Source organism: Stomoxys calcitrans, chromosome 5, assembly GCF_963082655.1.
Source record: "Stomoxys calcitrans chromosome 5, idStoCalc2.1, whole genome shotgun sequence".
In the NCBI taxonomy this organism is placed as follows: Eukaryota; Metazoa; Arthropoda; class Insecta; order Diptera; family Muscidae; genus Stomoxys; species Stomoxys calcitrans.
This window is the reverse complement of record NC_081556.1, coordinates 142,290,500-142,302,630: the sequence shown is the minus strand read 5'-3', so window position 1 is coordinate 142,302,630 and position 12,131 is coordinate 142,290,500. Positions and strand designations below refer to the sequence as shown.

The 12,131-nt window shown below is 37.9% G+C and overlaps 1 protein-coding gene across 4 annotated transcripts in view; it reads right to left on the bottom strand.

Annotated features, from left to right (window-relative positions):
- Positions 1-3,841, bottom strand: part of LOC106088770 (phosphatidylinositol 4-phosphate 5-kinase type-1 alpha) — a 37,509-nt gene extending 33,668 nt beyond the window's left edge. For all 4 annotated transcript variants that reach the window (XM_013254439.2, XM_013254440.2, XM_013254441.2 and 1 more), the window contains exon 1: positions 3,076-3,841. In XM_013254439.2, coding sequence (XP_013109893.2) covers positions 3,076-3,175 — 100 coding nt within the window. In that variant the 5' untranslated portion in view covers positions 3,176-3,841. The remainder of the gene's footprint in view (positions 1-3,075) is intronic.
- Positions 3,842-12,131: the final 8,290 nt, after the last annotated feature.

The following is a 12,131-nucleotide window of genomic DNA, read 5'->3' as shown; positions in this document are numbered from 1 at the left end:
GGCAGACGATTTGGCGTTGAAGGCCAAAGGACTGCCGTCAATAAATTTGGTTAACCCGAAGCCTTTCGGGTCGACGCAGTCCGAGTAAAGGGAGTGGGTGACAAATGCGCTTGCAACATTGTGGAACAGCGAAACATTCGATAGGACGGCGAAAAGCCTATGGGGTGATCCGGATCGTGAGAGGACGAGGCTATTACTGAAGCGAAGTAAGAAGGAAGTCAGTATAGCTTTTGGTGTCATAACGGGACACATTGGACTACGAGCTCACTTATGTGAAATTGGTGCGGCAAGTGATAGCATGTGTAGGGCATGTGGGAAAGATTATAAGACGTTGGAGCATTTCCTACATCATTGTTAGGCTTTCGCTGCTAACAGGCACCGGTACCTAGGTGGGGACACAATACCAGACATGAACCAACTTAGGCCAGTGGTATGGCCCTAGAAGACTGATTTGGACAATATTTAATACGCTTGTACGCTTGGATATCGTAAAAGTCCAAGGGGCTCAAGATGTCAAATCGGAAGATAGCTTTACATGGGAGCTATATCGGGTAATTTACCAATTTAGACCGTACTTGGCACGGTTACAATTGCGGGATTCGTTAGTGAGATCCAAATCTAAAGAGAAAATCACGACTAAAGTTTAAAATAAAACAAGGAAGAGCGTGTTAAGTTCTACCGGGTCGAATCTTATATGCCCTCCACCATGGATCACATTTGTCGAGTTCTTTGAACAGTATCTCTTTTAGGCAAACAAAGAATAATAGATAAGAATTTTTATGTTATTGAAGATATATTAAGTTAAGTGATTTGAATGTTGAAGACCATAGTAGAAGTCATTGGGTAATATTTCAGTCCATTCGGATAAGAATTGCACCTTGGAGGGGTTCAAGAAGCATAATCGGTCTATATGGGAGCTGTATCAGGCTATGGATCGATTAAGACCATATTGCATATATATGTTGAAGGTCATGGGAGAAGCCGTTATACAAAATTTCGGTAAAATCGGATAAAAATTGCACCCTCTGGCTTAAGAAGTCAAGATCGCAGATCGGTTTATACGGCAGTTATATCAGGTTATGAACCGATTGGAACCATATTTAGCACAGTTTTGGAAGTCATAACACAACACTTCATGCACAATTTCAGCTATATCGGAAGAGAATTGCGCCCTCTAGTGGCTCAAAAAGTCGAGACCCAAGATCGGTTTATATGGCAGCTATATCAGGCTATGGACCGATTTGAACCATATTTATCGCAGTTGTTGGTACAACTTTTTGCAAGATTTCAGCCAAATCGGATAACAATTGCGCCCTCTAGGGACTTAAGAAGTCCAAATCCCAGACTGGTTTATATGGCAGTGAAATCATGTTATGTACCGATTTGAACCATACTGAGCACAGTTGTTGGAAGTTATAACAGAACACCTCATGCATAATTTCAGCCAAATAAATAGGATGAGAATTGCGCCCTCTATTGGCTCAAGAAGTCAAGGTCCAAGATCGGTATATATGGCAGCTATATCAGGTTATGAACCGATTTGAACCATACTTACCACAGTTTTTGGAAGTCATAACAAAACACTTTGTGCCAAATTTCAGGTAAATCGGATAATAATTGTGTCCTCTTTTGGCTCAAGAAGTCAAGATTCAAGATCGGTTTATATGGCAGCTATATCAGGTTATGCACCGATTTGAATCATACTTAGCAAAGTTACTAGAAGTGATACCAAAACACCACACCAAAACACCAAATTTCAGCCAAATCGGATAAGAATTGCGCCCTCTAGATGCTCAAAAGTCATGAGCCAAGATTGGTTTATATGGCAGATATACAATTGCGCTCTCTAGAAGCTCAAGAAATCAAGACAAAAGATCGGTATAAATGACAACTATATCAGGTTATGAACCGATTTGAACCATACTTAACAAAGTTATTAGAAGTAATACCAAAACACTACGTGCAGAATTTCAGCCAACTCGGATGATAATTGCGTCCTCTAGAAGATCAAGATTCAAGATCGTTTCATATGGAAGCTATATCAAAACATGGACCGATTTGACTCATTTATAATCGCAACTGACCTACACTTATAAGATATTGCAAATTGCAAATTTTGCCCATGAACATTTCAATGAGTGCAGTCCGATTGAAGTTTAAGCTCAATGATAAGGGGCCTCCTTTTTATAGCCGAGTCCGAACGGCGTGCAGCAGTGCGACACCTCTTTGGAGAGAAGTTTTACATGGCATAGTATCTCACAAATGTTGCCAGCATTAGGAGGGGAAAACCACCGCTGAACATTTTTTTCTGATGGTTTCTGATGGTTTTTTTCTGATGGTTTCGCCGTGGTTTCGTCATAGGCGGACATGCTAATCTCTGCGCTACGGTGGCCTCCTTTGCGAAATATCTTTATTTGTGCGACTACTATCCTGATTTCCATTGATGGATGGACGTACATGGCTACATCGACTTAGAATGTTAAGAGGATCAAGAATATATTTCCTTGAAAAACCGCTGATTTATATTTCGTGGTGTAACAAACGTAATGACTTGACTAGTGTTCTCCCCATCCTACCGCGGTGGGTAGTATAAAAACTCCAATTTATGTTTGCATTAATTGTAAACCTTGTTTTAATCTAATTTGAATAAGTTTCTTACTTTAATATTAACACCTTCCTCTTTTTTCTCCCCTAATTTTTCGCATAAACAAATCACTACAGTTTAAAACTCAGCAAAGAGAAAAAATATTCATTACTCTCTTTCCCTAACCCTCATGGACTGTTATCTCTTAATTTATTCAGACACACACACACACACGCAGAATGCGGTTGGTGTGCTCGCTCTCTTTGCGTTTGTATTCCAATAGGAATACGTACTTGTCAGTTGAACGAATTCATTGATTTTTTTCATCGTAATATGATTTTTTTCTCACCTCCTCCAAAGCATAGCCCAACTTTTTTATGGGATATTCATGAAAAATTTATGCAAAAAAAAAAATTTATGCTACATTTGTTCACAGCATGAGATGGGTTTTTATGTAACGTTCAACATTTATTATGGCCAGGGATATTTACCTTCTCGACTGTGACTTAGATTATCTGAAGTGAATTTGGTATTAGATGTAGAGGATACTTCTGGATCTATGGAGCTGATGCCAACACCTCCCGAAGCCATGGTTGCAGTGAAGGTTTTTGTAACCTTTAATTCCTTTTACGATGAGGGTTTGCAACAGGATTTTTTCGGGGTTTTCCAAAGTGAGGATTGTGACCCTTTTTTTTGGGTTGCAATGCAGGGAGTGCTGGTATTGTGTGTGAGTGTGTGTGTGTGTGTCCTGCGACTAGTAAAGGGGTTTTTCTTCTTATTTAGCTTTTCACAATTTATTTTTTCCCCATTTCATTAGGTTTAATTAAGATTAATTATTTTTTTTTTGTTGGTTTCTTCTTGTTTTTAAATTTTTTTTTCATTTAACACTGACAAACTCAAACAGGAGTAGTAGCACTAGGACGAGCAGAGGAGTAGGAGGTTGGATATCGACAACGACGAAGGCGACGGCAACGACGAAACTCGATTACAGAGATTGCTTAAAAACGAATTTGCACTAAATTGTTTTGATTTATTGCTTTTGAGTTGGGTTACTTAATCACTACTGCCTTGGCTTGGCTGGTTGGTTGGTTGGTTGATTGGTTAGTTGCTTGGCTTTTTCTTTTGTTGCAAACACTTTGTGAATTGAACTAAAAAAGAACAAAAAACCGATGTAAAAAAACCTTGGGGCCACTACTCTCGAATGGTGATTTGCCTTTTTACACTACTGTCACACACTGTCACTGCATACTTATAGGATAAAAATGCTCTGTGGAAGAAGCAACGAAAAGAAAAACCTGTATTCCAATACAGACCGAAATCGCAGAGTTGCATTTGCCACCACTACTGTAACAAATAACATCCGGCTTTTGGGTATTGCCATATTGCAAGCTGCAATGTCAAACTGTTAAGTGGTAACACCTGGAGAGACCATGTGTTTTCGATAGCAAATTGACAGTTGTTTCTAGCATATCAAACCACAACAAAACAAATATACGAAAAACTCCCCTAATTTGAAATATTCTGGCATATGTATGTATATGCATGTGTGTGTGTGTGTGTGTATAGTTGGGCTGTAAAGTCGCCAAGAAATGTTGTAACATGTTGGCTGGTTGTTGGCAGAGTTGCCACTGTGACATTTTTGCTTTGAAAAGTTCAAAAATATTTTTAAATTTGAAATTAGAATTAAAAAAATTTAGTAAACATTTTATTAAAAAAATAAAATCTGAAAAATCTATTAAAATGTTGTAAAAATTTTATCTGGCGAAAAAGTTGTGGAATAATCTGAATCCGGCCCGTCTGCTGCGCCTTCTTTTACAATGTATGGAAAAAAACTATCATTTGAATATTTAGGCAATTAAAGAGATTTCAGCGAAATACCATGCTACGAAAATGGTACAAATGTCACTTGACTAACAATATCAGAATAAACGCCTATATTTGATTCCCGTAATATCTTTATCGGTCTATAAATTCGCCGGGACGGTTTAGGGTTAATTATGTTTGGATGTTAGATGTACTCCATTCTTAAAAGACTTTATTTGGGCCCGTTATTCTAACGGGGATTTTCGGAGTGGGAGGGCCCCCAGAATGTTGGTTAATGGGTTTAGAGGGTAGTGTGGACCCCCAGAAACCTGGTGCCGAAAGTGGGTATCAATTCCACCCAGTGACTTGAAAATATATATCAGATTCGTGTTCTAATCTAAAATACCTTTTATTTGAGCCCCATATTGCAATGGTCACACCCCCATAACACTCAATTGGGGGTGTTATGGGGGTGGGGTTGCCTTATAAACAATTTTTCCCCAATGTTGATATCAGATTTGTGCTCTACTCCTTTGCCTTTCCTTGGAGCCATGACTGGTAAATATGTTTATACGACTTAGGTGGATTTTAGGGGATGGAGTAGTTCTCCAGACACATAGCCCTGAAAAGTATCGGCAAAATAGGATATCTAATTTGTTTTCCAATCCCAAATACCCTTTCTGAGCACTTTATTGCAAAAGTCAGCAAATATGTTCGGTTTGGGGGGTAAAATGCAAATTTTACCCATGAAAATTTCACTAAGGAACGGGGGCAAACTTCTCACATATCAATGAGTGCAGTCCGATTCAAGTTTAAGCTCAATGATAAGGGGCCTCCTTTTTATAGCCGAGTCCGAATGGCGTGCCACAGTGCGACACTTCTTTGAAGAGAAGTTTTACCTGGCATAGTACCTCACAAATGTTGTCAGCATTAGGAGGGGAAAACTACCGCTGCAAATATTTTCTGATGGTCTCATCAGAATTCGAACCCAGGCGTTCAGCGTCGTAGGCGGACATGCTAACTCTGCGCAGCGGTGGCCTCGGTTTGGGGTCCCAAAAATTATCAACATCGAGCTTTACTCCCTTTGAGGCCCAAATTGTCATGGTGAGCAAATATGTTCTATTTTGAGGTTGTTATGGGGGTGTGGCGCCCCCTAGACAGTTGGTCAGGAATGTTGATATCCGATTCGTGATCTACTCTCAAATATATTTTATTTGAACCTCATATTATCATTGGTTCAGCGAGGCCAACGCTTGGCTCCAATAGTGGATATCAAATTCGTTTTCTAATCACAAATAACTTTCATTTATTTTAAAATTAAGGCAAGGAGGAGATTCCGCCGCCCTTCCGATATCAAAAAATGTAGTACCCTATTTTCACCACAGAATCATTATGCCTCATTTGAGAAAATTTTAAGAAAATCGGTTAAGCCGTTTTTGAGACTATACGGAACAGAAAAACAAACAAACACAAATTCATTTTTTTATATATGGACTAGCGGAGCCCAGCCCGCTCTGCTGCGCCCGATAATGCTATGTTGGAGAAAATTACTCCAAATTTGGAAATTTCTGTATTTCAATTTTCCTGTGGATTTTTCTAATCTCAAATACGTCTTATTTAAACCCCAATCAGTTAAAGACCTGTTTAAAGGTGTGGTGCATCCCCAGAAGTAAATTTTGTGCTCTACTCCCAAAGACCTTTTATCTAAGATCCATACTGCCGGTAAATGTTTTTGATTTGAGGGGTTTTTTGGGAGGTGAGGTGATCCACGAAACACTTACTCCCACAATTGGATATCAGAATCGCTTTCTCAAATATTTTTAATTTGATACCCATATTGTTGTGATTGGTTTATAAATCTGATTGGCGGGTTTTGGAAGTGGGCTGCCCTTCTTGGCACCCCACCTCGGATTTTTGTTTTGTTTTTGATTTTAGGTTAATGTAAGTGTGCAAAGAAAATTTCGCTTAAATCGCCAAACCCATCTCCGAGATCTGGTTTTTTTGAAGATTATTGTTAAGATCCGTCTTAGAGCGGGAAAATTAAAAATAATACCGCAAACAACCCCAACGAAGTCATAAGAAGATGCTGTATGATCAATTTTGACCATTCTCCTCTTTTTCTGTTCCTGTTGGCTTCCCCAAATTAGCGCCATTTACTGGCTGTTTTCAATTGGATCAACTAAATCCATTTGAAAACAGCCAGTAGATGGCGCTCACTTAAATGTTAATTCTACTACTCGCTTGGAGGGGCTTAACGTCTATTGAACGCCGTTTACACTGCTCATTAAATCCGTATTTAAGGCTCTCGTCAGATGATTTTATTAAGGGAAAACAGATAATCGAGCCATTAAAAAAAGGATTTAAAGCGCAGCGTAAACGGGGTTTAACATTGAAAAAAAAAAATCGTGCCAAATTTATTTTTGTTTGTTTAAGGATAATTTTGTCTGCAAAGCTCAGAGATATCCCTATTAGCTTTTCTTAGAATTTCCCATGGGGTCCCAAGATGCGGCCCGGCTGAATTAAGCACGTTCTTATTTGTTTGCAACATTTGGTTTCTAAGGAAAATTTTATTCAAATTTTGTTTCAATAGAAAATTAAGTCTGAATATTGTTGCTAAAAAATGTCTTAAAATTTTTTCTTTTAAAAAATTTCTTCTAAATTTAAGTTCTGAAGAAAATTTTCCCCAAATCTTATTTCTATAAAAAAATTTGTTCAATAGAGTTTCCAAACAAATTTTAAGAATTTTTTTTCAATAAAAATTTTGATCCAAACTTTATTTTTATTGTAAATAAAAATTGTCAATTTTGAAATATTATTTTCCACGTATTTTTTTAATCAATTGAAACTTGTCAAAATTTTTTTCTATAGAAAAATTGCGTCTATAATTTTTTGTTTTAAAAAAAATCGTTGATACTTTTTCTTCAAACATATTGTAGAAGTTATTTTTATCTGAACGCCTTTCATAAAATAGCAAAAACGGTGACTCTATTCAAATATATTAGATGTTTATAGAAGATTTTGTCGAAATCAATTTCAGAGTTTAATTTCATCGGCATTTTCAACGGCAACCCTGCTCTTCGGTTAGTGAGAAACAAACGTGTTTCCTTTTTTTATCTGGCACCAAAGTTTTACAAACAGCAGTTGTTTGTTGTAAACATCCCCCACACTAACTCACATTGCAAGAAGAGGACCGAGAGCCCTGCTCATTTAACGGCAAATTTAAAGACATAACGTTTCAGTAACACCTTAGAGCAAACATAATAACAGCAACATAAGCAGCAACAGCGACAGAGACTGTCTGTCGTAGCTGCTGCAGAGAGTGAGCGAGCGCACACACACACACGCATACAATAGAGAGGAAATCAGATAACATTCAAGTTTTATGGCATGCCACTAATTTAAAAAAGTCAGGAACTTTAACGTAAATTAGAGGACATTGTTTCTTTTTGTGTTTGTTGGAAATGTATATGAGTTGGCTGTTTAGCGTTCTCCGTTGGGTGAATCCTTGCGTTTAGGATAAGGAGATTATGTAAAGATATCCTGGTGGAGGGAAATCGGCAACTTAAGTTTATATTTCGTTGTTGGGTGGGAGTTGGTTGTCGAAAGAAGGCTAATATGGATAATCTCATGCTATAATAGTCATAATAATTTAAAAATTATGAATATTTGATTGTTGATTTATGTAAGTGATAAATAACATCAGCAAACGTGAAAATGAACAAAGCGCGTTTCTTTGTTATTAGTGTGTTAGGTTACTTGTAAGTCATGTAAATGATTTGCATTTGAAAGCAATTCTTTTAAGGAAAACAGGTAAACTGTAAACGTTTGCAAATAATACAAAATCTGTTTGTGGTTTATAGATTTGATTTTAAATACTTAAAAAATTCTTCGTTTTCTAGTTAATTTCATAGGTTAGGATCTAGATAATTTCTAGGAGTAAATATTTACCAGAGGCTCCGTAAGTAAGAGGTTGCCATGTCCGCCTATAGCGCTCAACGCCTGGGTTCGAATCCTGGCGAGAACATCAGAAATAATTTTCAGCGGTGGTTATCCCCTCCTAATGCTGGCGATAATTTGGTATGGAAGCCATATAAAAATTTCTCCACAAAGAGGTGTCGCACTGCGCCACGCCGTTCGGACACGGCTATAAAAAGCTTAAACTATATAAGGCTATAAAAGCGTAGCTTAAACTTGATCGGACAACTCTCATTGATAATCGAGATGTTTGCCCCTGTTCCTTAATGGAATGTTCATGGGAAAATTTATTTATGATTAAAAAATTAAAGTCAAGCCACCTCGAATGTACTCCTGTCGTAGCTCGATACGTGAGAGTTGGTGGCTTTTGCAGGATATTTACCGTTGTGGTTTGGAAGATTTTCACGTATTGAGTGTTTGACGGGCTTTAGTCTGTGGAGAGAAGAATCCTGATCAGGAATATCGAGAAAGCGATTGATAATGTTGAGAGTTAGGAGAAAATGCTTCCTGCAAAATTTTGATGGAATCGGTTTAAAAATCACCACATTATTGCAATATTAGTTCAAATCGGACAAACATATATATGGGAGCTATATCCAATTTTGACAGGCTTCGTCTCTAGGCTGATAAACAAGCCTGTAACAAATTATAGGACGATTGGACGAAAATAGCCGCCTGTACTTTGTACACAATTAACATGGACAGACAGGCAGACATAGCTTAATCGAATAGGAAAGCGATTCTGAGTCAATCGGTATACTTATCAACGTGTCTATCTCTCTTCCCCCTGGGTGTTACAAACATATGCACTAAGTTATAATACCCTATACCACAGTGGGTACTCGGGTATTTACCGATATATACCCAAAAGATGGGTATTTATTATATACCCTCCACCATGGATCGCATTCGTCGAGTTCTTTTCCCGGCATCTTTTTTTTTTTGTCCAATAAAAGATGAAAGAAAATAATTGCTATGCTATTGGAGCTTTATCAAGTTATGGTTCTATTCGGACCATAATAGAATTGAATGTTGGAGATCATGGTAGAAGTTATTGTGCAAAATTTCAGCCAATTCGAATAAGAATTGCATCCTTTTGAGGCTCAAAAAGTAAAATAGGGAGATCGGTTTATATGGGAGCTATATCAGGCTATAGACCGATTAAGACTGTTTGTTATAGGTCATGGGAGAAGACGTTGTACAACATTTCGGTCAGATTGGACAATAATTGCTCAAGAAGTCAAGATTCAAGATCTGTTTATATGGCAGCTATATCAGGTCATAGACCGATTTGAACCATACTTAGCACAGTAGTTGAAAGTCATAACAAAACGCCTCATGCAAAATTTCAGCCAAATTGGGTAAGAATTGCGCTCTCAAGTGGCTCAAGAAGTCAAGATTCAAGATCGGTTTATATGGCAGCTATATCAGGTTATGGACCGATTTGAACCATACTTAGCACAGTTATTGGAAGTCATACCAAAACACGTCTCGTCTCGACATTCTTATTCGACCTAGTCATGTCCGCCCGTCCGTCTGTCGAGATCACGATAGCGGTCGAACGCGTGAAGGTAGCCGTTTAAAATTTTGCACAGGTACTTAATATTCATGTAGGTCGTTGGGGATTGCAAATGGGCTACATCGGTTCAGATTTGGATATAAATCCCATATAAACCGATCTCCCGATTGGACTTCTTGAGCCCATAGAATACACAATTTTTGTCCGATTTGGTTGAGATTGGGCATGTCGACTTCCATAAACTGTGCCACGTGTGGTCTAAATCGGTCAAGAACCTGATATAGCCTCCATATAAACCGATCTCCCGATTTGACTTCTTGAGCCCTTACAAGCCGGAATTTTTGTCTGATTTGGCTGAAATTGGGCATGTAGTATTCTGTTTTGACTCTCAACAACTGCGCCAAGTGCGGTCCATGTTGGTCAAGAACATGATATAGCTACCATATAAACCGATCTCCCGATTTGATTTCTTGAGCCCTTACAGGCAGCAACTTGTGTCCGATTTGGCTGAAATTGTGCATGTGGTAGTCTGTTATGACTTCCAACAACTGTGTCAAGTACGCTTCAAATCGATCTATAACTTGATACAGCTCCCATATAAACCGGTCTCCGGATCATCCGAATAAGGATGAAGCTAGAAGCTTTAATTTTTACTGGTCTGACAGAAGTTTAGTATGTAGAATAAAATAATGCCCTTCAACCAAATTAATTTTGTATACATTTTTATCAGAATCTATGGTGGTGAGTTCCCAAGAATCGACCCGGCCGAACTTAGCACGCTTTTACTTGTTTCATGTAGTCTTAAAACTCCTCATAAGGCCTTGAACTTTCTTTTATACCGAAAAAGGCTATTCGGCGTCATTCTTCATTTTGGCTCAGGTCGGTTCAGATTTGGATATAGCGGTCATATAGACCGATCTTTCGATTTAAGGTTTTGAGCCCACAAAAAGCGCATTTATTGTGCGATATCACCGAAATTTGGGATAGTGAGTTAAGTTAGGTCCTTCGATATTCCTCTTCAATATGGCTGAGATCGGTTCAGATTTGTATATAACTGCCATATAGACCGATCTTTCGATTTAAGGTTTTGAGTCCATTAAAGGTGCATTTATTGTCCGATATCGTCGAAATGTGGGACAGTGAGTCGTGTTAGGCCCTTCAACATTTTTTTTTTCAATTTGGCCCTGATCGGTCCAGACTTGGATATAGCTGCCATATAGACCGATCTTTCGGTTAAAGGTTTTGAGCCCATAAAAGGCGCATTTATTGTCCGATATCGTTGAAATTTCAGACAGTGTTTTAATTAGGCTATTCGACGTCATTCTTCATTTTGGCTCAGATCTGCGCAGATTTGAATATAGCTGACATATAGACCGACCAGTCTAGATTTAAGGATTTGGTCCCATAAAAGACGCATTTATTGTCCTATATTACCGAAATTTGGGACAGTGAGTTGTGTTAAGGCCTACGACATCTTTCTGCAATATGGCTCAGATCGGTTCAGATTGGAATATAGCTGCCATATAGACCGATCTCTCGATTTCAGGTCTTGGGCCCATAAAAGACGAATTTATTGCCTGATATCGCTGAAATTTGAGACAGTGTTTTAATTAGGCTATTCGACGTCATTCTTCATTTTGGCTCAGATCGGCCCAGATTTGGATATAGCTTCCATATATACCAATCTGTCGATTTAAGTTCTTGGCCTTATAAAAGGCATTTATTGTCCGACTTCGCTGAAATTTGACACCGTGACTTATGTTAGGCTTTTCGACATTCGTGTCGTTTATGTTTCACATCGGTTTATATTTGGATATGGCTATGGCCGTTCTACAAAATTGAACAATGACTTGTACTTATTGGACCACTCAATGTCCGTCTCGAATTTGGTCCAATTCGAAACATATTTCAATATAGCTTCTGTGGGGGCATAAATTATGCACCTTTCACCGGATTATGATGAAAGGTGGTTAACATACATATCCGAGGTGGTGGGTATCCAAAGTTCGGCCCGGCCGAACTTAACGCTTTTTTACTTGTTTTTCATATAGTCTTTAAATTACCCATAAGGCCTTTAAATTTCTTTTTCAAGTAAAAAAGTTATTTTTTTGGTTTTTTTTTTTTTAATTTATTATTCAAGCATAATTTTTTTTTATTTTATTTTCGTTTATTATATAAAGAAATAGTTTTTAAAATTTTATTTTATAATTTTTACTTTTGTGTGTTTGCCTTCCCTTACTTACCTACTTT